At 46.6% G+C, this 26,395-nt stretch overlaps 1 protein-coding gene across 1 annotated transcript; it reads left to right on the plus strand.

Moving 5' to 3' along the window:
* The first annotated feature begins 10,399 nt into the window (after positions 1-10,399).
* LOC134514410 (acyl-CoA (8-3)-desaturase-like) lies at positions 10,400-25,288 on the plus strand. The gene is made up of 12 exons (XM_063332230.1): positions 10,400-10,636; positions 14,894-15,004; positions 16,615-16,812; positions 17,310-17,411; positions 17,586-17,714; positions 19,342-19,402; positions 21,230-21,306; positions 22,145-22,242; positions 22,905-23,001; positions 24,097-24,176; positions 24,924-25,049; positions 25,237-25,288. The coding sequence occupies exons 1-12, from the start codon at positions 10,400-10,402 to the stop codon at positions 25,286-25,288; spliced, it is 1,368 nt and encodes a 455-aa protein (XP_063188300.1).
* Positions 25,289-26,395: the final 1,107 nt, after the last annotated feature.

Here is a 26,395-nt window from a genome sequence, read left to right on the forward strand (position 1 = left end):
ACAGTCTTCCCTATGCAGCCCAGGATTCCATTGGCCTTTTTGGCAACAAGGGCGCATTGTTGGCTCATGGATAATTTACTGTCTACCAGGACCCCCAGACCCTTCTCCTCAGAACTACTTCCCAGCAGGTCCACCCCTAACCTATACTGGTGCTTAGCATTCTTCCTCCCCAGGTGCAGGACCTTGCACTTGCTTTTGTTGAACCTCATTAGGTTCTTCTCTGCCCAGCTCTCCAGCCTGTCCAGGTCATGCTGGATGGCAGCACGGCCCTCCGGAGTGTCAGCCACCCCTCCCAGTTTGGTATCATCAGCGAACTTGCTGAGCATACACTCTGTCCCATCATCCAAGTCGTTAATGAATATACTGAACAAAATTGGACCGAGTATTGACCCCTGGGGGACACCACTGGTTACAGGCCTCCAACTGGACTCTGTGCCGCTGATCACAACCCTCTGAGTTCTGTCACTCAGCCAGCTCTCGATCCACCTCACTATCACCTCATCTAGCCCATACTTCCTCAGCTTCCTAATGAGGATGTTATGGGAGACAGTGTCAAAAGCCTTGCTAAGGTCAAGGTAGATGACATCTACGGCTCTCCCCTCATCCAGCCAACCAGCTATAACATCATAGAAAGCTATCAGATTGGTCAGGCATGATTTGCCTTTGGTAAATCCATGCTGACCACTTCCAATAACTTCCTGTTCCCCTACGTGTTTGGAGATGACATCCAGAATGAGTCGCTCCATTACCTTCCCAGGGACGGAGGTGATACTAACTGGTCTGTAGTTCCCTGGCTCCTCCTTCTTGCCTTTTTTGAAGATTGAAGTGAAGTCAGCCTTCCTCCAGTCCTCAGGCACCTCTCCTGTTCCCCATGACCTTTCAAAGACGATGGAGAGCGGTCTAGCGATAACATCTGCCAGCTCTCTCAGCACTCGCGGGTGCATCTCGTCAGGACCCATGGACTTATGAATGTCCAGATTGGCCAAGTGGTCTCTGACCTGGTCCTCCTCAACTGAGGGAAAATCTTCTTCTCTCCAGACCTTCCCCCTTGCCTCCAGGGTATGGGATTCGTGAGAGACAGCTTTAGCAGTGAAGACCGAAGAAAAGAAGGCATTCGATAACTCTGCCTTCTCTGTGTCTTCCACCACTAGGGCACCTGTCTCATTCATCAGTGGGCCTACATTTTCCCTAGTCTTCCTTTTTCTGTTGATATACTGAAAGAATCTCTTCTTATTGTCTTTAACTGCAGTGGCCAAGCTGAGTTCTGATTGAGCCTTGGCCCTTCTAATTTTCCCCCTACCCAGCTTCGTTATATCTTGATAATCCTCATCAGTTGCCAACCCCCTTTTCCAGAGAATGTAAGCTTTCCGTTTTTTCCTAAGGTCCAGCCAAAGCTCTCTATTTAGCCAGGCTGGTCTTCTTCCCCGTCGGCTCATTTTTCGAGACATGGGGATGGCCCTCTCCAGTGCATCTAAGAGCACCTGCTTGAAGTATGACCAGCTTTCCTGGGCACCTTTGCTCTTCAAAACTGCCTCCCAAGGGACACTCTCGACCATGCTCCTAAACAGGCTAAAGTCTGCCCTTCGGAAATCCAAGGTGGCAGTTCTGCTGGGTCCCCGCCTTGCTTCACCAAGAATTGAAAATTCTACCATTTCATGGTCACTCTGCCCAAGACGACCTCCAACCTTTACATCCCCCACAAGACCTTCTCTGTTAACAAACAGTAGGTCCAGTAGGGCACTTCTCCTAGTTGGTTCCTTCACCAGCTGTGTTAGGAAGTTGTCTTCCACACACTCCAGGAACCTCCGGGACTGTTCCCTCTCTGCTGTGTTATATTTCCAGCAGACATCTGGGAAGTTGAAGTCCCCCACAAGAACAAGGGCAAATGCTCGTGAGACCTCTGCCAGCTGCTTATAGAATATTTCATCAGATGCTACATCCTGATTAGGGGGTCTATAACAAACTCCCATCACGATGTCTGCCTTGTTGGCCTTCCCCTTAATTCTTATCCATACGCACTCAACACTGTCATTCACACTGCTAAATTCTACACATTCAAAACTGCCCCTAACATAGAGGGCCACCCCGCCACCTCTCCTTCCTTGCCTATCCCTTCTGAAAAGTTGGTAGCCATCGATTACAGCACTCCACTTGTGTGTGTCTTCCCACCACGTTTCTGTGATGGCAACTATATCATAGTTTCCTTGCTGAACAATGGCCTCCAGCTCCTCCTGTTCATTCCCCATGCTGCGTGCATTAGTGTAGATGCACTTCAGCTGGGTTAACTGTCCTGCTACTTCCTTGCGGGGACAAGCCCTAATTCGCACCTGATCATGCTCGGACACTTCTGTAGTTCCCAAATTATCACTACCCCTCATGTCTTTGCTACCACACAAATCACCATCCCCCACCATCACTGAGACAGATTGCAAGACCTTGCTAACACTTTTACCCAGAAGCACTGGTATGCTGCTCCCAGGCACCACTTTTGTAATCCTGGTTTCATCCCCATCCCCCTTCAAACCTAGTTTAAAGCCCTATTTGTTTTGTTCATTTATATTTCGTTCTGGCTTACTCATCTTAATTAGCACTTTTTCTTTTTTTGTGTGTGCGCTGTTTTCAGAGGCCCCAGTTTATGGAGATCTGGGGGTATGTTTTGTGTCTGGCTGCTCTGATAATATCCTTTGGTGCTGTTGAAATTCATAGCGTCATCTATCACTGAAATTGTTGCTGCTGCCCACACAACTGTAATGAAAGAGGAACCCATTAAAAAGATTTTCTTGAGTTACAGTAACAAAGGAGGCAGCCTGTGCAAGCCATTGAATTGATTTTCTACCACTCCAAAATAGCAAACGGAGGAAGGCACGTGGAGTCTGACATGCTGCTTATCGGCAAATCAATACCCTGCTTCCTTCCTTGCTATTCACCACAATTCAAAATATTTTTCAGAGGCAAAGTGTTGCAAATGTATTGGCAGCTGCCCCTTCTGCCAGGATAAAAGGACAAGCCTATGCCACAAAATAGTGTGTTAGCAGATAGGGACACACTGAGTCTAAAGCACGGCAGGAGTGCAAGCACTAAACAACCCAAATCCCCTTGGATTACCTGGTTGGACATTTCCCAAATGTGGGAACTGGTTATGGAGTCCATCAGTATTCAGGTTGTACTCGGTGTGGAAATATGAAACTCTAACTTTGCAGCAGTTGTGCAGGCTAAGGGAGGCGACAGTAAGACTACCTCATACGTTGGCACACCTAAGACTTTCTGAAACAAATTTGATCCTGCATTCTCTCTTCCAAATGCACATGGCACCCGTAATTGCATGTGGCCCCATCCCATCAAGTTTCCTAAATCATGGAAGATGGGGATAGGTAGCAATCCTTAAAACACAAAGGGTTCCTACGATTGGTTGATGATTCTACATCAATAGGGTCCCATCAACTGGAGCTACATCTGGGTGGTGACTGGTTGCCAGCGATGTTCCTCAGGACTCGATTCTAGGGCCAGTTCAGTTCAATATTTTTATCGATGATCTGGATGCAGAAGTTGAATGCACCATTAGAAAGTTTGCTGATGATACCAAACTGGGAGGTGCTGATGACTCTTTTGAGGGACAAGAGGCCTTGCAGAGGGACCTAGATAGGTTGGAACATTGGGCAACAATCAATGGCATGAAGTTTAACTTGAGTGCATTCAGAGGAGGGCAACAAAGCTGGTGAAAGGGCTGGAAGGCATGTCCTATGAGGAGTGGCTGAGGACTTTGGGTTTGTCTAGTTTGGAGAAAAGGAGGCTGAGGGGCGACCTCATTGCTCTCTGCAGCTTCCTGAGGAGGGGACGTGGAGAGGTAGGTGCTGATCTCTTCTCCCTGGGATCCAGTGATAGGACGTGTGGGAATGGTTCAAAGCTGCATCAGGGGAGGTTTAGGCTGGACATTAGGAAACATTTCTTTACCAAGAGGGTGGTCAAACACTGCAACAGGCTTTCTATTGAGGTGGTCAACACCCCAAGCCTGTCAGTGTTTAAGAGGCATTCGGGCAATCATGGAATCACGGAATCACGGAATCTTCAGAGTTGGAAGGGACCTCTAGAGATCATCTAGTCCAACTCCCCTGCTAGAGCAGGATTGCCTAAAGCACATCCCTCAGGGCTGCATCCAGGCAGGTCTTGAAAATCTCCAGAGAACGGGACTCCACACCCTCCCTGGGCAGCCTGTTCCAGTGCTCTGTCACCCTCACCGTAAAGAAGTTTTTCCGTGTATTTGAACGGAACTTCCTGTGTTCTAGCTTGTGCCCATTGCCCAATGCTTTTAATAACGTGATTTAGCTTTTGGTCAGCCCTGAAGTGGTCAGGCAGTTGGACTAAGTGATAGTTGTAGGTCCCTTCCAGCTCAACTCAACTCAACTCAACTCAACTCAACTCAACTCATCTCTTCCAGTCTAGTCTAGTCCAGTCTAGTCTACCCTATTCTATCCCATCCCATCCCATCCCATCCCATCCCATCCTGTCCTGTCCTGTCCTGTCCTGCCACCAGGGGAAAGTTCCTGCTTGTACAAATAACAAGGTGTTTGACCTCCCCATGTCTTTTGTGTCATTCATCTAGATAATGTTTCTCTGGTGTTCAAGAATCTGCCATGTCCTCGATGTGCAGAAAGGGAACTAATAGAGTTCATTTGAGAGTCAGCAAAAATCTTAATGTTCGGATTTTAACCTGCACACAAGATGCATTTAGCCCCACCCCAAATCTTGTTGTTGTTGTTGTTGTTGTTTCTGTTAAGCTTGATGATGTATGTATTGACACAAGAGTTCCAGGAAGGACCATAATGCAGGTTTGCTCCAATTCACCCTAATGCAAGGAAAGGAAGAATGGATTACAGCACATAAAAATGTGGGATACGGGAGAGAACAAGTGGATATCAGGTAGCTACCAAGTCATAATTTGATGTTTATCTTTTTAGCAGCTGAGATCTTTTCTTGTGAAAAGAGACATTGCAAAACATCAAAGCAGAGAGCTGCAATACTGGAAAGGCCTAAGTTTAGCTTAATGTGGGGTTCCAGTAAAAAATTGAGTAGCTGGCAACTTGATGCAATAGCTGGGGTTTGGATTAATGAAGTGTTTGTTACCAAATGTATCGTTCCATTGTTAACACTGGCTGATACAATAGCAATTATTATTCCTATCAGCATTTCTATCAGAGTAATGTCTACAGGCTGATACAACCCATGTGACAGACAGGTCCTTCTCTCAACGGGTTATGTGGCTCCTTCTTGGGTAATTAAAGCTTCAGTTATCCAAGGGTTTGACATACATCCATGGAAGGACTTAAAATCCTGTCTACCATTTGAGGTGCTCGAGGGCAGTTGTTAAAATCGGAAGCTCCAGCTAAGCTGTTGCCTGTCTCCTGGAATAGCCAGGCTCTCAGTAATGTTCTCAAACACCAGTTTCTGAACCATGCAAAGAAGTCGTTTCTTGGTTCGGCTGTGGGCTTTCTCGGGTTTTTTTGTTTGGTTGTTGGTGGTTTTTTTAGTGTTTGTTTTGGGGTTTTTTGTGACCTCAACAGTGGCTGTCTAAGGGCACACACACCCTTCACCCGGTCAAGAAGCTTACCAGGGGCAGCTGAGCAGCCGGATGCTCAGTACACTGAAAACCACAGGGTGAAAAAGCTTCTCCCCACGTGGTTTACTGGTCTAGCAGTAGCTGCAGCTTTACCTCAAAGAAAACAGGAAAAGAAGGTACTTTTCCATTTCATTCCGCAAACTGTGATCCACTGAAAAGGTAAAATATCAAGGGGATTCCAACTCATTTCTCCTGCGTGCTGCTAGATTGCCCTGGCCATCTGAGCATCCTCGGAAAGGTGGGGAAAAAGATGAAACAGGAAACATCTCAGTCATATTGTTGAAGCTTTTTAACTTTGTGCAGGATTTTAGGGGCAGAAAAAGCAGCTGAGGAGGCGTGAACATAGGACAAGGGGGCTGAATTCTTCCTCCTTTTCTGCTGAATATTCAGTGTAAGAGGGAAGCTAAAAGGAACAAGACCTGCTGTACTGCCAAAGGTGCGTACTGGCGCACTAGAGATGGCTTATCTCAAATGTTATAAAAATATGACATTAAAAAGTAGCAAATTTGAACCTAAGGGATGGCAAAGCCCAGGAACATGAAGGAAAAGTTGCTTTCTGACTGCCTACTATGACAGGAGAGAAGCAAAGAAACAGAACGGGGACTTTGGCAATTAAACTTCTTTTTAAGGCATCTTATTTCGTTGGCTGTCATTGGGAGTGGGGCTGAGAAATCAACTTTAGCCTTTTCACACCTTCTTATAAAAGGGAAGAGTCATAAACACTATTTAAGTAACTTAACTGTGATAACTAGATGAGATTTCTCCTGGTTCTTTAGATCAGCATTTCTCACTGGAAGTACAGACTGCAGAATTATTATCAGGGTGAGAACTTTACCAGCCCAAGCAGCCTCAAAAGCAAATGAGCCCCGAGGAAAAAAAATGCAAGTAGGTGTGCAATTAAATGTTACAGACGTATAGTAATCAATACAAATTAAATACTGCAAACCATCAAAAGTTAGTAACTCAGAGAAATTCATTTCAGCTTTGACCGCATGCTTTGAAAACTAATTGTGAGCTTCTCCGCCTGGGTTGATGCTGATGTGGGCTTTAACATACGTCAGCATATGTCAGCAAATCATTGCTGACATCCCGGAAGGCTGTGCTGCCATCCAGAGAGACCTGGCCAGGCTGGAGACTTGGGCAGAGAGGAACCTTATCAAATTCAACAGGGGCAAGTGCAGGGTGCTGCACCTGGGGAGGAATAACCCCCCGCACCAGGACAGGTTAGGGGTGACCTGCTGGAGAGCAGCTCGGTGGGAAGAGACCTGGGAGTCCTGGGGGACAACAGGATGACCATGAGCCAGCAATGGGCCCTTGTGGCCAAAAAGGCCAATGGCATCCTCGGGGGCATCAAGAAGAGTGTGGCCATCAGGTGGAGGGAGGTCATCCTCCCACTCTGCTCTGCCCTGGGGAGGGCACATCTGGAGTCCTGTGTCCAGTTCTGGGCTCCCCGGTTCAAGAGGGACAGGGAACTGCTGGAGAGGGGACAGCAAAGGGCTACCAAGATGCTGAGGGGACTGGAACATCTCTCTGATGAAGAAAGGCTGAGGGATTTGGGTCTCCTCAGTCTGGAAAAACGATGGCTGAGGGGGAACCTTATCAACACTTAGAATCATAGAATCTTCATGGTTGGAAAGGACCTTTGAGATCATCGAGTCCAACCATACACACACCAAAACAAACAAAGAAACAAAAAAACCAACAAAAAAACACCACCCCACAAACAAACAACCTACAATCTCTGCCACTAGAGCATGCCCTGAAGTGCCACATCTAGACGTTCCTTAAACACCTCTAGGGCTGGTGACTCAACCCCCTCCCTGGGCAGGCTGTCCCAGCGCCTGACCACTCTTTCAGTAAAGTAATTCTTCCTAATATCTAACCTAAACCTCCCCTGCCGCAGCTTCAGACCATTTCCTCTGGTCCTGTCATTATTCCCCTGGGAGAAGAGGCCAACACCCACCTCTCTCCAGCCTCCTTTCAGGTGGTTGTAGAGGGCAATGAGGTCTCCCCTCAGCCTCCTCTTCTCCAGGCTAAACATGCCCAGCTCCCTCAGCCTCTCCTCATATGCCCTGGTCTCCAGAGCCCTCACCAGCCTGGTCGCTCTCCTCTGGACACGCTCCAGCACCTCAATGTCCCTCTTGTACAGAGAGGCCCAGAACTGGACACAGCACTCGAGGTGAGGCCTCGCCAGTGCCGAGTACAGAGGCACCATCACTCCCCTGCTCCTGCTGGCCACGCTATTCCTGATACAAGCCAGAATGCTGTTGGCCTTCTTGGCCACCTGGGCACACTGCTGGCTCATGTGAAGCTGGCCGTCCACCAGCACCCCCAGGTCCTTTTCTGCCAGGCAGCTTTCCAGCCACTCTTCCCCAAGCCTGTAGCGTTGCTGGGGGTTGTTGTGACCAAAATGCAGGACCCGGCACTTGGCCTTATTAAACCTCATACAGTTGGCCTTGGCCCATCGATCCAGCCTGTCCAGGTCCCTCTGTAGAGCCTTCCTACCCTCAAGCAGATCAACGCTCCCACCTAGTTTGGTGTCATCTGCAAACTTACTGAGGGTGCACTCAATCCCCTCATCCAGATCACTGATAAAGATATTAAACAAAACTGGCCCCAAAACTGAGCCCTGAGGGACACCACTGGTGACCGGCCGCCAAGAGGATTTCACCCCCTTGATCCCAACTCTCTGGGCACGGCCATCCAGCCAGTTTTTAACCCAGCGAAGAGTACACTTGTCTATGCCATGAATCGCCAGCTTCTCCAGGAGGATGCTGTGGGGGACGGTGTCAAAGGCCTTACCAAAGTCCAGACAGACAACGTCCACAGCCTTCCCCGCATCCAGAAGGCGGGTGACATGGTCATAGAAAGAGATCAGGTTGGTTAAGCAGGACCTCCCCTTCCTAAACCCATGCTGGCTGGCCCTGATCCTTTGTCTGCCCTGCACTTGCCGTGAGAGCTCACTCAGGATGATCCTCTCCATGATCTTTCCTGGTACCGAGGTCAGGCTGACAGGCCTGTAGTTCCCTGGATCCTCCTTCCGACCCTTCTTGTAGATGGGCGTCACATTAGCCACCCTCCGGTCATCTGGCACCTGCCCTGTTGACCAGGATTGTTGATCAATGATGGAGAGAGGCTTGGTGAGCTCTCCCACCACCAGCTCTCCCGCCAGCTCCCTGAGTACTCTACTTGTAAATACTGAAAGGGGGGGTGTCAGGAGGATGGGGCCAGGCTCTTCTCAGTGGTGCCCAGCAACAGGACAAGGGGTAACAGGCACAAACTTGACCATAGGAAGTTCCACCTAAACATGAGGAGGAACTTCTTTGCTGTGAGGGTGGCAGAGCCCTGGCACAGGCTGCCCAGAGAGGTGGGGGAGTCTCCGTCTCTGGAGACATTCAAACCCGCCTGGACGCGTTCCTGTGCCACCTGCTCTGGGTGACCCTGCTCTGGCAGGGGGTTGGAGGGGATGATCTCCAGAGGGCCCTGCCAGCCCTATGGTTCTATGATTCTGTGATTGCCTTGGTTTTATAATGTTTTGAAATTTTTATGGTCTGTTTTGAAAAGAGAAAATTATGTGAATGCTACGACTGCTTTAGAAAGATAGGAAAAGCTGAACCAAGCATTGTTTTGCAATTAACACTAATTTCCTGGAATCCACGAGTCGATAGTTTGCTTAGCAATTTTACAAACAAGAAGGGGGCAGGAGGGGGGCAAGAAAAAGCTGTTTCACAACCTGCCACCAGAACCTGGTATAACATTTTGTGTTGCCACCCCTGGCTCATCCCAGGGAACAGCAGCATCAAGCGCAGAGCTCCGAGGAGAGGACTATGGCTGTAAAGGGCACTGGGAAGCCTCCTCCACCCTGCCCCGTTCTTGCTGTGAGTGCTGGAGAACTGGAAATACAGAAATATGGAGTTTCATCAGGTTCTAAATATAATACTGATTTCTTAAGAGATTGGCTTGTTTTTGGTTGGGTGGGGTTTTTTTGTTTGGTTGTTTTTTTTGTTTGGTTTTTTTTTTTTTTTTTTTAACTGGGCATAAGAATGTGCATAACTTGTGTTTCTTCCAAAGGGTTTTGTGGACCGTAACATCTAAACCAAGCTGCAGAGTGATATTATTTTTCTGGTTAGCAGCAGGTTAATCAGGGGTGTATTTTCAATGTGATTTTCCCTGCGTGTCAGAGCCCAGTAAGTCCCTCTTGGGAACAGAATGAGCTACCCAAGGAAAAAAAACCCGAAGCGGCGAGATACTCCTTACCCGGAGTTACTTACAATGAGCACCTAAACAGGTAGACAACAACAAATCTGGACACGGACTTATTTTCTCGTGTCTTCTGTTTGTCCGTCAAGGGGAATTGTTACACCTTTTGGTGGCTGGAGGATTTTATCTCCCAGTGAGCAAAGTTTCTGTGTTGTACAATATCTGCGGCGTTCAGCCGGGAAGGAGGAGATGCTTCCATTCTAAAAAAAAAATTAAATTGTTTTTATTTTGGAATGCACAGTGAGTATTGCCCTCACGTTTTAATGAGTGCTGGGCTGGCACTGCGGGGGCCGGAGCGGGTTTTGGGGTGGAAACCCGGAGCGGCAGGAGCGATGCCGAAGTGCCGGGGATGGGGAGAGGAGGAGAAGGGCGTGGTCTGGGCGTGGCCGGGGCGTGTCCCACCCGTATATCCCGTGGCGGGAGCGGGGCGCTGGGGCTGGCGAGGAAAGAAAGAAAGAGGGAAGGAAGGAAGAAAGAAAGAGGGAAGGAAGGAAGAAAGAAAGAAAGAAAGAGGGAAGGAGGGAGATGGCACCGCTGCGGGGGGCCGGGGAGGTGCGTGAAGAGCGGGCCGGGGCCCCCGCGGCCAGCCCGGGGCTGCGGCGCTTCACCTGGGAGGAGATCCGGGAGCGGAGCGGGCGGGGGTCGCCGCCGCAGGAGCGCTGGCTGGTGATCGAGAGGAAGGTGTACGACATCAGCCACTTCTACCGCCGGCATCCCGGGGGGGCCCGGCTCATCGGCAGCCACGCCGGGCAGGACGCCACGGTGAGCGGCGGGGAGGAGTTTGGTACCTGCTGGCTTGGAGATGCGGGGAGGAGGAGGCTGGTACCCGGCAAGCATCCTGCAGCGAGAGCTCGGGAGGTGGCTTTGCTGGGCACTGGTGGGGCCGGGGGATATATAGTGTGGCAGGAGGTATATAGCACGGTGAGGAGCAGGACGTGGACCTGTTGGAGCGGTACTAGAGGAGGCCGTGGAGATGCTCAGATGGCTGGAGCCCCTCTGCTGTGAGGACAGGAGAGAGACAACTGAGAGTTGGGGGTTTTCAGCCTGGAGAAGAGAAGGCTCTAGGGAGACCTTAGAGCCCCTTCCACTACCCAAAGGGGCTACAGGAAAGCTGGGGAGGGTCTTTTCACATGTAGTGATAGGACAAGGGGTAATGGCTTCAAGCTGAAAGAGGAGAGATTTAGATGAGATCTGAGGAAGAAATTTTTCACTCTGAGGGTGGTAAGCCCCTGGCCCAGGTCGCCCAGAGAAGCTGTGGCTGCCCCATCCCTGGAGGGGTTCAAGGCCAGGTTGGACGGGGCTTGGAGCAACCTGGGCTGGTGGGAGGTGTCCCTGCCCAGGGCAGGGGGTGGCACTGGGTGGGCTTTAATGTCCCTTCCAACCCAAACCATTCTATGTAGCCTGGTTGGGGATATGTGATGTCACTGCTACATGCAAGCTTTCCAACATCATGCAATGGAAACAGGCAAATACAGAGGCTTACTCAGTGGGGAACCACGTTGTCCCAAATCTGGGTTCTTCATCCAGCATGCAAAAACCAATTGACGCATAGAGTCAGGATATTTGCTCTATTCTGGTCCTGTGTGGGTAAAGGTGCTAGGTGATAATTCGCAAAGCTAGCACACCTTTTGAGAAATACCAAAGGAGAAACTACAGTAAATGATTGGTCAGTCATTCTTCACTCCTAACTTTACATACAAAAGCAGAAATTTACCATTCTCTTATCTCGAGACTCCTGCTGTCTTCGGTTGAGGTCAGCTTGGTGCCACCAAGGTCTGATGCCCTGGGGCTGTCCCTTGCTGTCCCCCGCTCACCAGCTACACAAGCCGACCTGGATTTTTTGTGACTGATAACCCTTTTGACAACCACCAGACTGTAACCGTTTATCCAGCTAAAGTCTTTAGAAGTAGTCTTATCTCCTGATCTCACTTCTGCAGCTACTGTGGACTGCAGTGATTTATTGCAGCCAGGGCAAGGTGGGGAAGCTGCCCCAAGCCCTGTGGCAATGACAGCACCTGCTTCCAGAAATGTACCTTTAGGAAAGTTATCCCCCTGGTCATAACTTGGAAGGAGAGCAAAGACGGCTTTCCCAAGCAGTCTTCCAGAAGAGTTTCTGTAGTTACTGCATATGGTCCTTCTGACCCTTGAGATGAACACAATTGAAAGCATCAGCCATTAACAAGGGCCCAATTGTGGGCAAAAAGACTTCTGCTCATCACGTTTCCTTGTCTGACTGCTATTTTAATGCCACAGAAAACTGTGGTAACGCACACCGGAACGTTCAGCAAATTCCCTGGAGTTCTTGCCTTGTGGTACATGCAGGAAGGGTGGAAAAGAGTGGTGAAGTAACACCTATGTGAAGATGTGGTAAATGTGATTGCTTCCTTGCTGTGTATTTTGGAAGAAAAAAACCCAAGGCGAGCAGTTCCCTCATCTTCCATATATAAGGGATGCTTGAGGCTCATGGAAATAAAAACAAATGTCAATCCACAAAGTTTAAATTTCAAATTCTGTATTAGCTGCACTTTGCATTCTATATTTTCCATCATTAATTTCTCCAGTTAGTACTGTCCGTCTTCTTTCATTTTAGTATGCTGGAATACCCCAGCCAATGGATGAACTTGGAAAATGCAGCTATTTTGTATCTGGGATCTGAGCTGGTTCTTCTAGGTTGGTTCTGTGTCTGAGTCATTAAATTCGGCAAAACTTCAGCCGCTTTTGCGTGACACCAGCTCAACTGTCTTCACACGCGAGTGCGAAGCACGTCAAATAAGCTGTTCACTATAATGGAAAAATGCCAGGTTATTTCCCCCTCTCTCTTTTTAAGTATATATGATAACACTCCAGGTCAGGGGCTGTAAGTGAAATTAATAGGAAGGGGTTTTATTTTACTCCAGAGATGCTGAAGGAACACATAAATCTTCATCAACTCGGCGATTTTGGATAACAACAGCATCACCACTTCTGACGAGGCACGATACTCAGAATATATATTTATTCCAAGGCAAACTGATACACGTGATACTGGAGCATCTTGCCCTGTTTGAACTCTGCGCTCCTGCAAGCTGTGTATCCTGGCTTTGGCAAAACTTGTGGAAGGGAGTAAAAGGTGGAATATTTGCCGTAGGTTCGTGTAATCCAGCCCAGAGAAAGCCACGCTGGCACTGGTCAGCCTCTAACAGAAGCTGGCTAAAATAGCGTGTGTCGACTTCTGCGCTCTCCTGCATAGGCTGGTTATGTGCGAACTGTCTGTTTTAGAGCAAACTTGGTTATATCCACATTGAGTTGCAGTGGGAATAGATCCAGGACGTTGTGGGTGAAGTAAGAAACTCCTCTTCGTTATTAAGAGTGGTTTCACTCTTAAGTCGCTGAATTCCCTGTGTGAATTCAACAGACTCTTCAGTTAGTCTGGGAGGCAGAGACAAAAATAAATCAAAGAAGCTTTTATTAAGAAAATCCATAAGACCTTAGTGAGGTCTTCGCATCTTGGAATAGGTCAATTGCCTAATCTTTTGAACGTGTGTTATGAAAAATTAAGAAACGACCTTAGTTTGACTGGAAGATTTTACCAAGAGCATATAGCCAGCCTTGCAAGGTGCTAATGTAGGAGAGGATGAAAAACACAGAAGGGTCTCAGTAAGAAAAGAAACCCGAGGAATGGAAAACTGAGTATAATTAATGCCACAATATTAGTAAGGGTGACACTGAAGAGGAGTCCTTTTATTGACGCTTTTTATTGCGCTGTTTTCTCACGAAAGGTGGAAGAGCAGGGTTAAGGAATGGGGTGACTTGGGAGACGGGAGCAACAATCTGGAACTTTTGGCTGAATTTGGCAAAACCTGATTGAATTTTGGAGACTGCAGAAACATCTGGTGTTGCAACAGCATGAAATAACCAGGTACTTGCAGTAGGTTATTTTGCAGAGAAACTGCTGATTTTTAGGTGCATCGGTGACAGTGATTATGTGCATGGCAATTAAACCCGCTGTATGTTACGTATGTGCCTCAGTGTTATGCAGTGGCCTGAACCTATGTCACTTTGGAGTAGAGGACAGGAATTCTGTAGCAATTTGCTCAAAGAGTTTAACTAAACAACATCACTTCTTCGCACAACCATTCTTAATAAACATTTGCCCATTTGCTGGAATGTAGTAAAGCACGGATTCTGGTCAGTTTAGGATGACTAAATTGAATTGGATGAAAGACGGCGCAAAAGCAGGCGTGCAAGCAGATCAATAAGTTGGACATGAATGTACAAAGGCAATTTTCCATGGCTGGAGAATCCTTTCTGTCCCCAGCCCTGCCTCGAGGCTGTCACACCATTGTTTTTCCATGCTCGTTATCTAGGAGATATCAATAACACCGGGCCTGTGCTTGTGAATCGTGTCCTTACATTCATTTCCTTCTGAATACTTCCAAGTACTAGAGAAAACCAGAAAGTTCTCTGGTATCACTTGGTCCTTGATGAAATGCTTCCTGTCTTAGTTAATTTGGGAGTGGAGTTCTCTACCCGGTGAATAATAGGAACCACATTTTTCTTATAAGCGGTCGGATTTAAAGGGCGATTTTCTCTTTTGACAAATTGCACAACAAAAAAAGATTCTAGTCTGCTGATAAGAAAGGTTTTTTGGGCACCTGGGTGTCCAGGAAGATGGAAAAGTCACTCATACTGGAGTTGAGAAGAAGGGGAAGAAGAAAGGCAGGGGAACTAGCCTCTGCTTCAGGCATACGATGGAGATTCATTCAAATTTGTGTTACGGAGCTTGCACACCTGTAGTCATTGCAGTAGTGGAAGTCAGACCTCTTGCGTTTGCCACCTGAAATAAGATCTCGTTTAAGAGCATAGGACAAACACGAGAAGAAAGAGGTCAACAAAAGCTTGTGGAGATAGAAAGGTAAGCCAGGCAGCTTTGCTGTTGTGGATCCTCCACAGCGAATGTCTTGCTGTGCAGAGCAGATTGAGGTTACTAACACAGAATTTGTTTTTCTCACCTCTTCCTTTACTCTTGTGCATTTGCAGGACGCCTTTGTAGCATTCCATGTTGACAAGGTGCTGGTGAGCAAATACTTGAAGTCGCTGCAGATTGGGGAGCTGGCACCAGATCAACCCAGTATTGAGCCCACTAAAAATGTAAGTTTATCCTCATAAATCAGATCAAAGATAGAATAAAGGGAAGGATTCTGAGATTAGATTATGTTCTTGTATGAGCATAGCTCCTGGAACAATGGGATCCAGGTTCTTCATAATTTTTTATGCTACTATTTAGAAACAATACATGAATATTAGTCTAAATCCACAGTACGTGGTTGAGAGATTCCTGAAGATGAATTTTTCTTATCACAGCAACTCCACATAAATAGCAGAGCCTTGTTTTGCTCTCATGAATATCACAGCTCTCACCTTTTCTTCTTTCCCTTGCTTTGAGAAAGAGCTAACCAAAAATTAAGTAATTTTTTCCAGCTGATAGTAAATTTTCAGACTGTACTCCCTTCCGTGGTAGGTATCTGTAGGGAGAGGCTGCAGGTAGAGCGTTTTAGCCCTGAATTAAGTTTCACAGGGTGTATTGGCATTGCCCTTTTGGACAGCCTTCTTCTAGCAGTCTCAAGGTCCAATTGCATGATCATTCACAGAAGAGCTGTTGATGGCCCTGTTGAGAGTAGAGAGTCTGGTGTGTCAAAGAAAACCTCGTGGGAGAAACACAAAGAACAGAACAGGAATAGTCTTAGAGTACAAATATTCCCTGGGCTGTTTGGTCCTCATTGCTTCCCACTATCCCAGACTATCTGTTTTCCCCATTCCTCCCAGCCTGTCCCGACTTTTCCTTTGTGTAGTCCCACACTGCATGCTGAAGGGGGGAAAAATGATATATGGCCCATGTAACTCGGGCATTAGAAACACAATTCAGAGCAGTCTGGCTCTCCCAGAGTGGCATGGCCATGCTTCCTATGTAAGTGGGAACCCCATGAACCCTCTTACCCATCTGTGGCCATGCCTTGCCTTTTTCTTGATCCCGTGGTTGACCTGCACCAGAGCCTGCATGTGCCTTGCTCCATGCAAACTCCATTTCACCCCAAATGATTGGGAAAGTAGGCTGGCAAGCTCCTTTGTGGGTTGGGTTGCATGGAGACAGGAATCAGGCTTGGGAGGCACCTGCAGAGCTGGCAAAGCCAAAGGTGGTTGGTCTAGCTGTGATCGCTTCTTCCATCCTCCTTCCTCAGTGCCTGAGGCCAGCAGAGCTGTAGGTGCCATTTTCAGATAGGTATTTAACCCTCTCCTGTCAATCTTGGGAAGGGTAAAGTGAAAACACGTATTGGTCTATTGGAACCGGTCGCAGAAGAGGAATAAGTTCATTCCAAAGGCCTACCACAAGATGGCATGCTATGTTCATGTACGTACGGCACACCTGCTGCTGCACACAACTTCCACCTGAGCCCTGTGCTACCTGCCATAGAAGATGATGGAAGAAGCACCAAAGATACAGTCTTAGGGGTTGGGGGGTACAGGCATTGTGCTCTGCGGTGGCTGCTGCTTGCTCCTCTGCTCTACGTACCTTATCTGGGAAAGACACAAAGCAGCTGTAGGAGAGCGATGATGAAGTTTACCAGGGTACAAAGCCATCTCTTGCCTGTTTGGCCAGATCCTTTGCTCTTTCTTTCCTCCACTAAAGTGGTCCTTGGCTTTAGAGGCTGCTGCGCTACACTCTAGAAACAGGGAACATGTAACACTGGTGATTCCCACAGAAAATGCTGGTGAAAGACTTCCGTGAATTGCGTGCTACTGTTGAGAAAATGGGACTTCTGGAGCCAAATCAACTCTTCTTCTTCCTGCACCTCGCTCACATCCTCCTGTTGGATACTGCTGCTTGGCTCATTCTCTTCTACTTTGGGACATCCTTAATGCCCTTTATTGTCTCTCTGGTGGTGCTGACCATTTCCCAGGTAAGCAACTAAGTCCACAGCACGTATGCATGGACTTGAATCAATTTTCATACACATAAATTGCAGTTTTCCGGTCCTCTGTTTCCTTACTTGGCATAGTTCTCCTTTGTCATAAGAAGACATCACTGTATGCCATGTGGTTACAGAAGATCTAGTAGATCTAGAAGATCTGATCTGGTTAAAGATGTCCCTGCTCACTTCAGGGGGGTTGGACTAGATGGCCTTTAAAGGTCCCTTCCAACCCAACACATTCTATGATTGGAAGATGTAAAGAAGGAATTCTGCATGTGGGGAGCTCCCACTAAACCCAGTCTGGGATTCTTTCAGTAAGATTTATTCTGGGGGAAACCTTAAGGGTATCAGGATTTCATAGTTCCTTTCTGAGAAGTCCCGTCTGAGAAATAAATCTTAATATTTCAAAGGAAAGGACAGGTGTGGCACCATCCTGATCTCAGTTCCTGCTTTTCTCCCCTCCTAATGTCTTTTTGCACTTCCAGGTCCAGGCTTCATGGTTACAACACGATTTAGGACATCTTTCAGTATTCAGGAAGACCAAATGGAACCACTTGCTGCATAAGTTTGTGATGTGCCATTTGATTGTAAGTACCCGATACTGGAAAAACTTCTTAGATTCGATGGCTTTCCTGTAAAAGCCTGTGTTCTGAAGGCTCTGTGGAGGATAGTGTGTTCAGCATTGGGCAAAGGAGGGGAATTATAGACAATCTATCTCTGGAAGCATTGTACTTTTCATACTTTGCTCTTCACTAAAACAGGGGGCATCAGCCAAATGGTGGACTCTCCTGCACTCCCGGCACCATGCCAAACCCAACTGCTTCCGGAAAGATCCTGACATTGATATGCACCCTTTCTTGTTTACTTTGGGGAAGAAATTCTCTGTGGAGGTGCGTGTGTGTGAATGTGTGCGCAGTCAGGTGCCAGGAACTGGGAAGAACACCCTAGTCAACAAAAAGCATGCTGTACCGTAAAGATCTAAAACTAAGACGTGATGGCAGTTTCTAAAAAAAGAAGGCTTTCACCTGTGTCTGCTTTCTTCAGCCTTTGTAAGCAGGTCACAGGGCACATTAAGTTCCTTTAAAAATTTCTAGAACCGTTGACAAGTAGTTCTAAATAAATTAGACATGATGTACGTACGTATGTCCATCAGGAAAAAAACTATTAATGGTTATAGCGACTTAGTGGCCTAGTAGGACAACTTGGTAATTAATGATTATTAGATAACTTGTAAACATTACTATAAAGCATGTCTGCAGTTGGCCTGGGATTACTACTTTGATATTCATGTCTGAGGCTCAGAGATACAGGTGGCTTTGGCATAGAATCGTAGAATTGCCTAGGCGGGAAGGGACCTTTCAGACCATCTAGTCCAACCATCAACCTAACTCTGACAAAAACCATCACTAAACCATATCTCTAAGCACTGTGTCTACCCAGCTTTTAAATACCTCCAGGCGTGGTGCTCCAACCACTTCCCTGGGCAGCCTGTTCCATGGCAGGTCGATGCCTTCGAGGAGAAGGCAGAAGCCTTGCTGTGACAGGCAGCCAGCACGGCAGGACTGAATAACCAAGTCCTGTGGCTGTGTAGGACTGGCTGTCAGCAGACCCCTCCAGTGGGCAGAAGTCGCTTGACCACGCAGGATGTTCTCAGCTCGTGCTGCCAGGCCTCTTCCAGGAGCAACACCCTAAGGAAATGCTGAACCCCCTTTTGTTGTCCAGCTTCATCGGTTCTTGAGACCCTGTCAGAGTAGATACAGCAGGCAATTATTTTTCTCCTTGGAAGACCTTTGCTACCATGAAACTGTCACTTAAATGTACAGAATCAGAGAAGATAGTAGTCAGGGGAGAAAAAAAAAAGAGAAAATACATATGACTATTTTTGACTGATAACTTAGCCTTGAAATACTAATATTTCACCAAATGAATTATGAATGTGGTAAGAACACAAACCCGAGGAAATTCACCAGTTAAAATTCAGCCCTATCCACCCTCAAAATAATTTTAATCATAACTTACAGATAACTTACACCATCTTTTAATGGATGAAATGTTCTGGCGTAGTTTCTACTACATCACTCCGTTTCAACCCAGACAGTGGTGGTATCTGGGACAGTGGTTTCCTTCCTACCAGATATCAACGTAGGTTTTTCTTGTGGGCTGTTACCTCTGTTTTGGCTTGTCATAAGCATATCTAGAACTGCTTTTCAGCAATCACTTATTTATTTTCCCCTGCCGGAGAAAAATCTCAAGCTTGCTTAACAGCTTATCTCTGAAGGACTTTACAAAGCTGTAAGTCATTTAAGCCTTATATTAATGGAATGAGTGTTTAGAGAAAAGGTGTATTATATATGTAAACTAATAGGATGCATACAAAAGAGGGAGACAGAAGGAACACGGGTTGTGGGAAGAATGGAAGGAGAGTGTCTCTGGGGAAGAAAGAGGAAAACAGCAAGTTACCTGTGCGGGTTGCTTAGTTCCCACTCAGTGCTTTTTTTCTGCTGTCTCTGTTCACAGCTCGGGATCAAAAAGAAAAAATACATGCCATACAATCACCAACACAAATACTTCTTCATCAGTGAGTATCTCCATTCTCCTGCCATGAGGGACACCATGAGGGGTACTAATAGGGCTTGTAGGTCCTACTTTTTGACCTGTAGGACTTGAGCAGAACTAAGGTGCCTGCATCAAAGAACATAATAATCAGTTTGCATCAAATTTTTGGAAGAGCTGAAAAGCAGACTGGATAAAACCACAAGTAACCCGGTCTATCCTCATAGCTGCTACTGCTCTGAGATCCTGAGGTCCTTTCCAGCCTGAATTATCATACAGATCAGGTTTCTGTGCCCTTCTCGACTTGAAACACATTGATTTGCTTTGAGAATTTCTAGCCAAATGGGTTAAGTTTGTTCCAGGGTAGAAAAAGTAGGAGGGTATACATATCCCAGGTCATCTGAAAACCGTACAGCTTTGCAAAAACAAGTCTACATCTATTTGGGCAGAGAAAAGGAGAAAGACTCTTAACTTACTAATTAAGGAAGTTACTTGGGAGAGCGTGATGAGGGCTCCGGGAACTCTTTATGTGAGCTGTATAATGTATGGCTAATAGAGCGCGTAAACTGAGCGGATGAAAAAAAAATAATCAGAATTTCTCCACTGTCAGTTCCCTGATCTCTAGGCTCACTCCTGCCTCCGTCTTCCCACCATAGTACAGCTTTATTCCTTTTGTAAAGCAGCACAATTTCAACACGGGACAAGGAGATACCGCTTCTTGCGTCTCTCCGGAACAGTCTGTTCTGCTGCTCAGGACGCTTGCCTGAAAAAAGGACAGTATGAATTTGAACCCTAAAACCCAGCAGAAATAGGCACCTTCAAGGTGCGATTCATTTGACCTGTTTTTAACCTTGACCTCCGGAGATGGCAGGAACTGCAGTCCAGCAGCGGCTGTTCTCTCAGGTGGCTAGACACAGCCGGCAGGGTTGGTTCAGATGTGCCTATCCCAGGTACGCAACTCGGAGATGCCCAGCTAAGGAAGGTGATCCCATCTCCCAGGTCTTCCACATCCTCCACAGTGGCTCTGAGTTACAAGGTCATACCACATCTTTCAGTAGTATCCAAATTTAAAGAATAGTTTGTGGGGTTTTTTTGTTTTGTTTAAGTACAAGTGAGGTGTCCATTTGGAAGGTTGAGCTCTTGCAACCCAAAATTCCTGGTAGGCAAGAGATTTCGGATGTATTCCCGCTGTTCTCCTCCTTTGAGCAACTGAACGGGGAGGTACATAAGCTTTGGGGCCGTGGAAGCCGCTTCTGAAAATACTCCTCTGTGGCTCCTCCTCAGTTAAAAGCCTAAAATGAAATCTCGTGTTTGTAAGGACTATCAGATTAATGGGCAGACCTAAAAATGTTTAGAGGCAGCACTAGGAGAGCATCCTGACCAGTATCAGTCATCGGTTTCTTGCAAAGTGGTTACGGTGATGCTCAAGAGGATTATCAAGTTGCTGGGGTCTTGTCCTCCTTATTTTTCAGGATTCAACGCACCTCTTTTTGTTTTCACTCTTTTCTAAAAGAAGCTCTCCGTGAGGAAACGGTGGGCGATGCTACCTGTGTTGGCAGGTGCCGTAAGCAGTAGCAGGCTGTCGTGCTGAAGAGCAGGACCTGTCCTCAATCAAGCTCCAGAGAGCTTCTTGTCATACCTTCGTTTTGCCTCTTGAGGTCAGCAGGCTCCCAGATTGCTCACTGCTTGTCTGCGTTGGTGCATACTGATATCATCCCGAAAATTCTGCACCCCTAAAGCTTCCCAGACTATTCTCCATGCTGAGCAGCTGTGCAGGGATCCTTTGCTTGAAGTTTGATTCCCTGTCATTCAGGCCGTGACGTTACCGGTGATAATGAATTCTCCCTTACAGCTCTTCCTCCGCTCCTGTTTCCCACCTACTTCCACTGCCACACGTTTTATATTGCATACACCAAAAGGTACTGGGCGGTAAGTATTGCTACTTGTGCGGCCAAGAGGGGGGTCAGTTGTGGGCCTTCAAACTTTCTCCTGAATGTGAAGCCACCTTCTTTCCAGAGCTCAGTCCCTGCTGTGTGACGCTGAATGCCATTCAGTTAGGTCTAACATGACGGTCGGTTTGTTGCAGTATTTGCAGTGGCTCTGCACGCTTTCTGCTAAACCCATTATGTTCTTTAGCTCGATGATAAAGGCCTGAAAACAAGCAACAGGCTGTTTGGCTTCTCCTTGCTCTGCCTCCTTTGCAGAACCACAAAGTGTACCGTCTCCTTTGGTTTGGGAAGCAAATTGGAAGGTCCGTAGCAGTCAGGAACAAGAGGATGTGGACTTATAGGAACTGCTGTTGGTTTGTTAGCAGTACACATGTACTTGGCATTACTTTCTATGCCAGGCGGCCGGAATTAATGCTTCATCCTTCCTCCGTTCGCGTGTGTTAAGCATACAGGAGGACAGAGCAACTTCCAGCCAAAACGCAATCGTTGGTCTAGCACTTAATTCACTGTGGGGTCCTGGGCAGTGACTTGATACAAGCCTCCAACTCGTGTTTCTGAATGCGTAGTTATTTGCTAATATATTAATCTACTTACAAGGTGTGAATGCTCAGATTCATCTCTATTGTAACAAGCCGTGAAAAGAAAGCGTTATTAGCTTATGTTAACTTGGATTGCTCCAGATGATTCAATTTGGCAAAAAAGCTACAGAAGTTGGAAGTAGATTGTTTTCTTGTACATATAACGTGAAGTTTAGAGAAAGATTTCTACAAATGTAATTTATAATTATTTTCTTTTCTTGTTGTCTCTGGCTTTGGTAGGACTTGGCCTGGATGCTGACCTTCTATATCAGATTCTTTTTTACTTATGGATCATTACTAGAAGTAAAGAGTCTCCTCGCGTATTACTTTATATTCAGGTGATACCTCTTTAGAAGGTTCTTCAGCCTTCCTCTACACATACTTTCCATCTATGCCTGCCTGCCTTTCTCTACCTTTGCTTATCTTTCCACGTTCTCCTTTATCATCTCATTTTTTTTTGCTTAGTTTTTTAATTCCATAAAGTTAAACTAAGACTCTTCTGCTCAATTGCTCAACTTGTTCAAGTTTTATGTTGCCTCATTGGCTCTGCCAGCAAAGAGACTTCACCGAGTGCTGGCCAAACTGAGGAATTGTCACCTTACACAACATTTAGGGCTTTGGGTGTTGGTTCTCTACTGGTTAGAGAAAGAGAACACTTAACAGAAACAGCTGAGCCTGGGCTTGCAAATGCGCAGGTGTTATCCAGCAGCATTGACTTGAATGGACAATAAACTCTCCATTTGGATCATTTTACTGATTCTAATCAGTTTGGTCCTTGGATACAGATAAAACAAGATGAATATCAGGCTGCATCAGTTTCATCACAGAATCTATTAAATAATCATGAGTTTCATAAGGAAGTATGAAACTTCCAGGTGCCGGATCAGCAAGGCTGGTGTTCAGCCGTGTGTTTGTAAGTCTGGCTGTGCGGTTATTCCAATGGCTCAGCATCGATTTCCTTATTTGTTACTGAATTCTGGCCTCTTGTCTGATTGCACAGGATGCTCGAGAGCAGCTGGTTTGTCTGGGTTTCACAGATGAACCATATCCCTATGGATATTTACTACGACAACAATTTGGACTGGGTGTCTACTCAGGTAAAATGTTTTCCATTCTTAAGACTTGTGGCCATACAGGTTCAAATTCCAACCATAAGACAAGCAAGACCTCTATTGTGTTAAGGGTGAAAACCTGTTGGTAACTGGGAAATGAAGGTTAATAGGATAACAGGATTCAGTTACGGTTACAGTTGAGGACAGCAATGACAAGTTCATGAGCAATCTAAAATCAAAGCTAGGTCCCAGCTCTATTTCTGAAACATACCCACCTCCCCACTTAGAATCATAGAACGTGTTGGGTTGGAAGGGACCGCTAAAGGCCATCTAGTCCAACCCCCCTGCAGTAGCAGGGACATCTTCAACTAGACCAGGTTGCTCAGAGCCTCATCCAGCCTGGCCTTGAATGTCTCCAGGGATGGGGCCTCCACCCCCTCTCTGGGCAACCTGGGCCAGTGTCTCACCACCCTCAGTGTAAAGAACTTCTTCTAAATGTCTAATCTAAACCTGCCCTGCTCTAGTTTAAACCATTGCCCCTCGTCCTATCGCTACGTGCCCTTGCAAACAGCCCCTCCCAGCTTCCTTGTAGGCTCCCTTTAGGGACTGGAAGGCTGCTATAAGGTCTCCCCGGAGCCTTCTCTTCTCCAGGCTGAACAACCCCAACTCTCTCAGCGGGTCACTTACTGCATTGTTCTGTCTTGGACCTTTTCCACTTATGCGGAGACGGAAATTTGTGTCCTGCTCTTGCTGAGCAATTTTGCACTAGTAGAACACCAGCGTGGTGTCCCCTCTTTGCAGAGAAACTTACTGGAGTCCAGCAGTAAAGTCTGACCACCACAGAAGTACCCTGCCATCTCTGCTTTTTCTGCAGACGTAGGTTTGAGAAGACCCAGGAGGAACTTTTGCCTGTCTGTTCGCACGCATTCACAGGAGCACAGATCCATGTTAGCCACTCTACGCACAGCTGCTGGTCCACAAAGCTGAAGGAGGGTTATGATCCCTGCCTTGAGGTAGCTCAGCTTAGGCTAACAGAAAACAATAGACCAGAGCAGCACGGCGTACTGTGCTTTTTAGACAAACGAGAAAGGCTGTAGTCACCACTCTGTACTGACTTTGCTTTCCTCTCGCCTCCTCTAGCTCCAGGCAACATGCAATGTTGAGCAGTCTCCGTTCAATGACTGGTTTACTGGGCATCTGAACTTCCAGATAGAACATCAGTGAGTACGCACCCCGAGAGAGAATTTTCATCCCTCTTTTTTTTTTTTTTTTAAAATATTTTTTCATGGCTCTTTTTTTCTTTTCCCTGTTCTTTGCTCTGAATTCTACAAATAGTTGTGAGGCACCAAAGGGTTTGTCTTTAAAAAGACTGAAAACCCTAGAGAATCATAATCAAAAACCTTCACCAGACACAGGAAGGTGAGAAGGACTAGTGAAAACTGAACGTGGGCAGGACCTATAAACCAGGCAGACAGGAACAGGGTCTATCCAAAGTAGTAGCTTGTAAGCATTAGTGAAAATGTACGTGCTGAGGCATCCTGTTTATAGTCCGATACAGTATTTTAAGCCTGCCTGTACTAAGTACTTATGCTATTACTGTAGAGACTGAGAGATGCAATGGCAGGATGGGCTCATCGCCTTTTCCCTGCTATGGAGATGGCTACTTCTGGAGAAAAGGGAGTGGGGGAAGTAGTTTCCTCCAGCTTACGGCATCACTTAATTTGGAGAAATGTCACTTCAGAGATGCTAGAGACAACAGTGGAAAATAACGGAGGGGGAAAGCAGGAAAGTCTTAAGAATTACCTGTGCTAAAAGCACACCAAAGGGAAAGCAGAGCCAGGAGCAGCTGGAGACGCTCCTTAATGTGAGCTGGGTGGTTCCTGGGAAGTAATAATGAATGTGAACACGTGAAAAGTGATATTCCTTATAGAGCACTGGAAGAGAATTTGTCTGTCTCCTGTTCACAGCCTATTCCCCACCATGCCAAGACACAACTACTGGAAGGTGGCTCCTCTGGTGAAGTCCTTGTGTGCCAAACACGGCCTGGAGTACCAGTGTAAGCCGTTGCTCACGGCTTTTGCAGACATTGTGCAGTAAGTAACAACGCACTGGCAAAAAATTGCAGAAGGACGTAGGGGAGACCGGAATCCTAAGAACAAGAGCTGGCTTTTTCTCCTCTTACAAATCACACACAAAACTCTCATTTCCCTTGTCCCCACCTACACTCCCTTAAGCAATCCTACATAACGTGGCCTCTTGCATTCTTTTTCTCTCTCTCAGCTCTCTGAAGAATTCAGGAGAGCTCTGGCTTGATGCCTACCTGCACAAATAAGAAGACAAGGCATTCACAGCCTGCCACGTCTTTGCATTCCCAGCAAGCTGAGGAGCAGGGACCACAAGGGACTCCATGGCAGAAGAAAATGAATAAGAACTGAAGGATATGATTCCAATCGATATGAAGTTACCTGAATTTTACTTCTGGTCTTTCCTGGTGTTTTGGTTCAGATATGTTAAGGGTGGATAAGGCAAGCAGGACATGACTGGTTGGAACAGAAGAAACTCTCTGAGAAAATATGGCCAAGAGCATTTCTGAGCCTGAGTATGTGTTCAAGTCAGACTATGGGCTGCTGCAGCTGCACACACTTCATGTCAGAGTCCTCTAACGAGTTGTTTGGGGTTTTGTTGGTGGTTTTTTTTTTTTTTTGGTACTCCTCATGTCGGGGGTTTAATGCTTGAAACAATGTTTACTTATTTGAAGTCATTCAAAATCGTACAGGATTTTGAATTAACAGGGTGTTCCAGCAATGTGCTGAAATCATAATAAATTATAATAAAGTACATATCACACTTAAGAGTAGAGCAATTGCAATCTGCAGTTGAATACCACTGCATTACTGTTCTCTACAGCATCCTCATCGTCACAGGGCCAGGCATCCCCTGTTGTCAGGAAGAAATACAGGGGCTGAAACCAGCTCAAGCCTGCTGCTCTCTTCTACGTTTCGCTATTTCTTGTTGGGTTTTTTTGCTGGTCTGGCTGAGTTATTTATAACCATGAGGTCTCCACTGTCACATCTGTAAAGCGCAGAGTATGCTGTCCTGTAACTTTGGGAGATCCAAATGGACCGTGACAGGCACTAACTCCAACCTGAAACTTAATAGGCCCAAAACCTAATGGCCCTGAACCCAGCCCTAACTTTAATGCTGATCATAACACTAATTCTAATAGGCCTTAACCCTAAAAACTCAAACCCTAATAGGCCCTAACCATAACACTAACCCTAAACCTAACCCTTACCTTAAGGGCCCAAACCCTAATATTAATAGGCCCCAACCAAAACACCAACAGGCCCCAACCAAAACACCAACAGGCCCCAAACCTTACCTTAACCCTAACTCTAATGTCCCTAACCATTATGCTAATAGGCTGTAACACTAAGCA

The sequence above is a fragment of the Chroicocephalus ridibundus genome, chromosome 4 (genome assembly GCF_963924245.1).
Source record: "Chroicocephalus ridibundus chromosome 4, bChrRid1.1, whole genome shotgun sequence".
Taxonomy (NCBI): domain Eukaryota; kingdom Metazoa; phylum Chordata; class Aves; order Charadriiformes; family Laridae; genus Chroicocephalus; species Chroicocephalus ridibundus.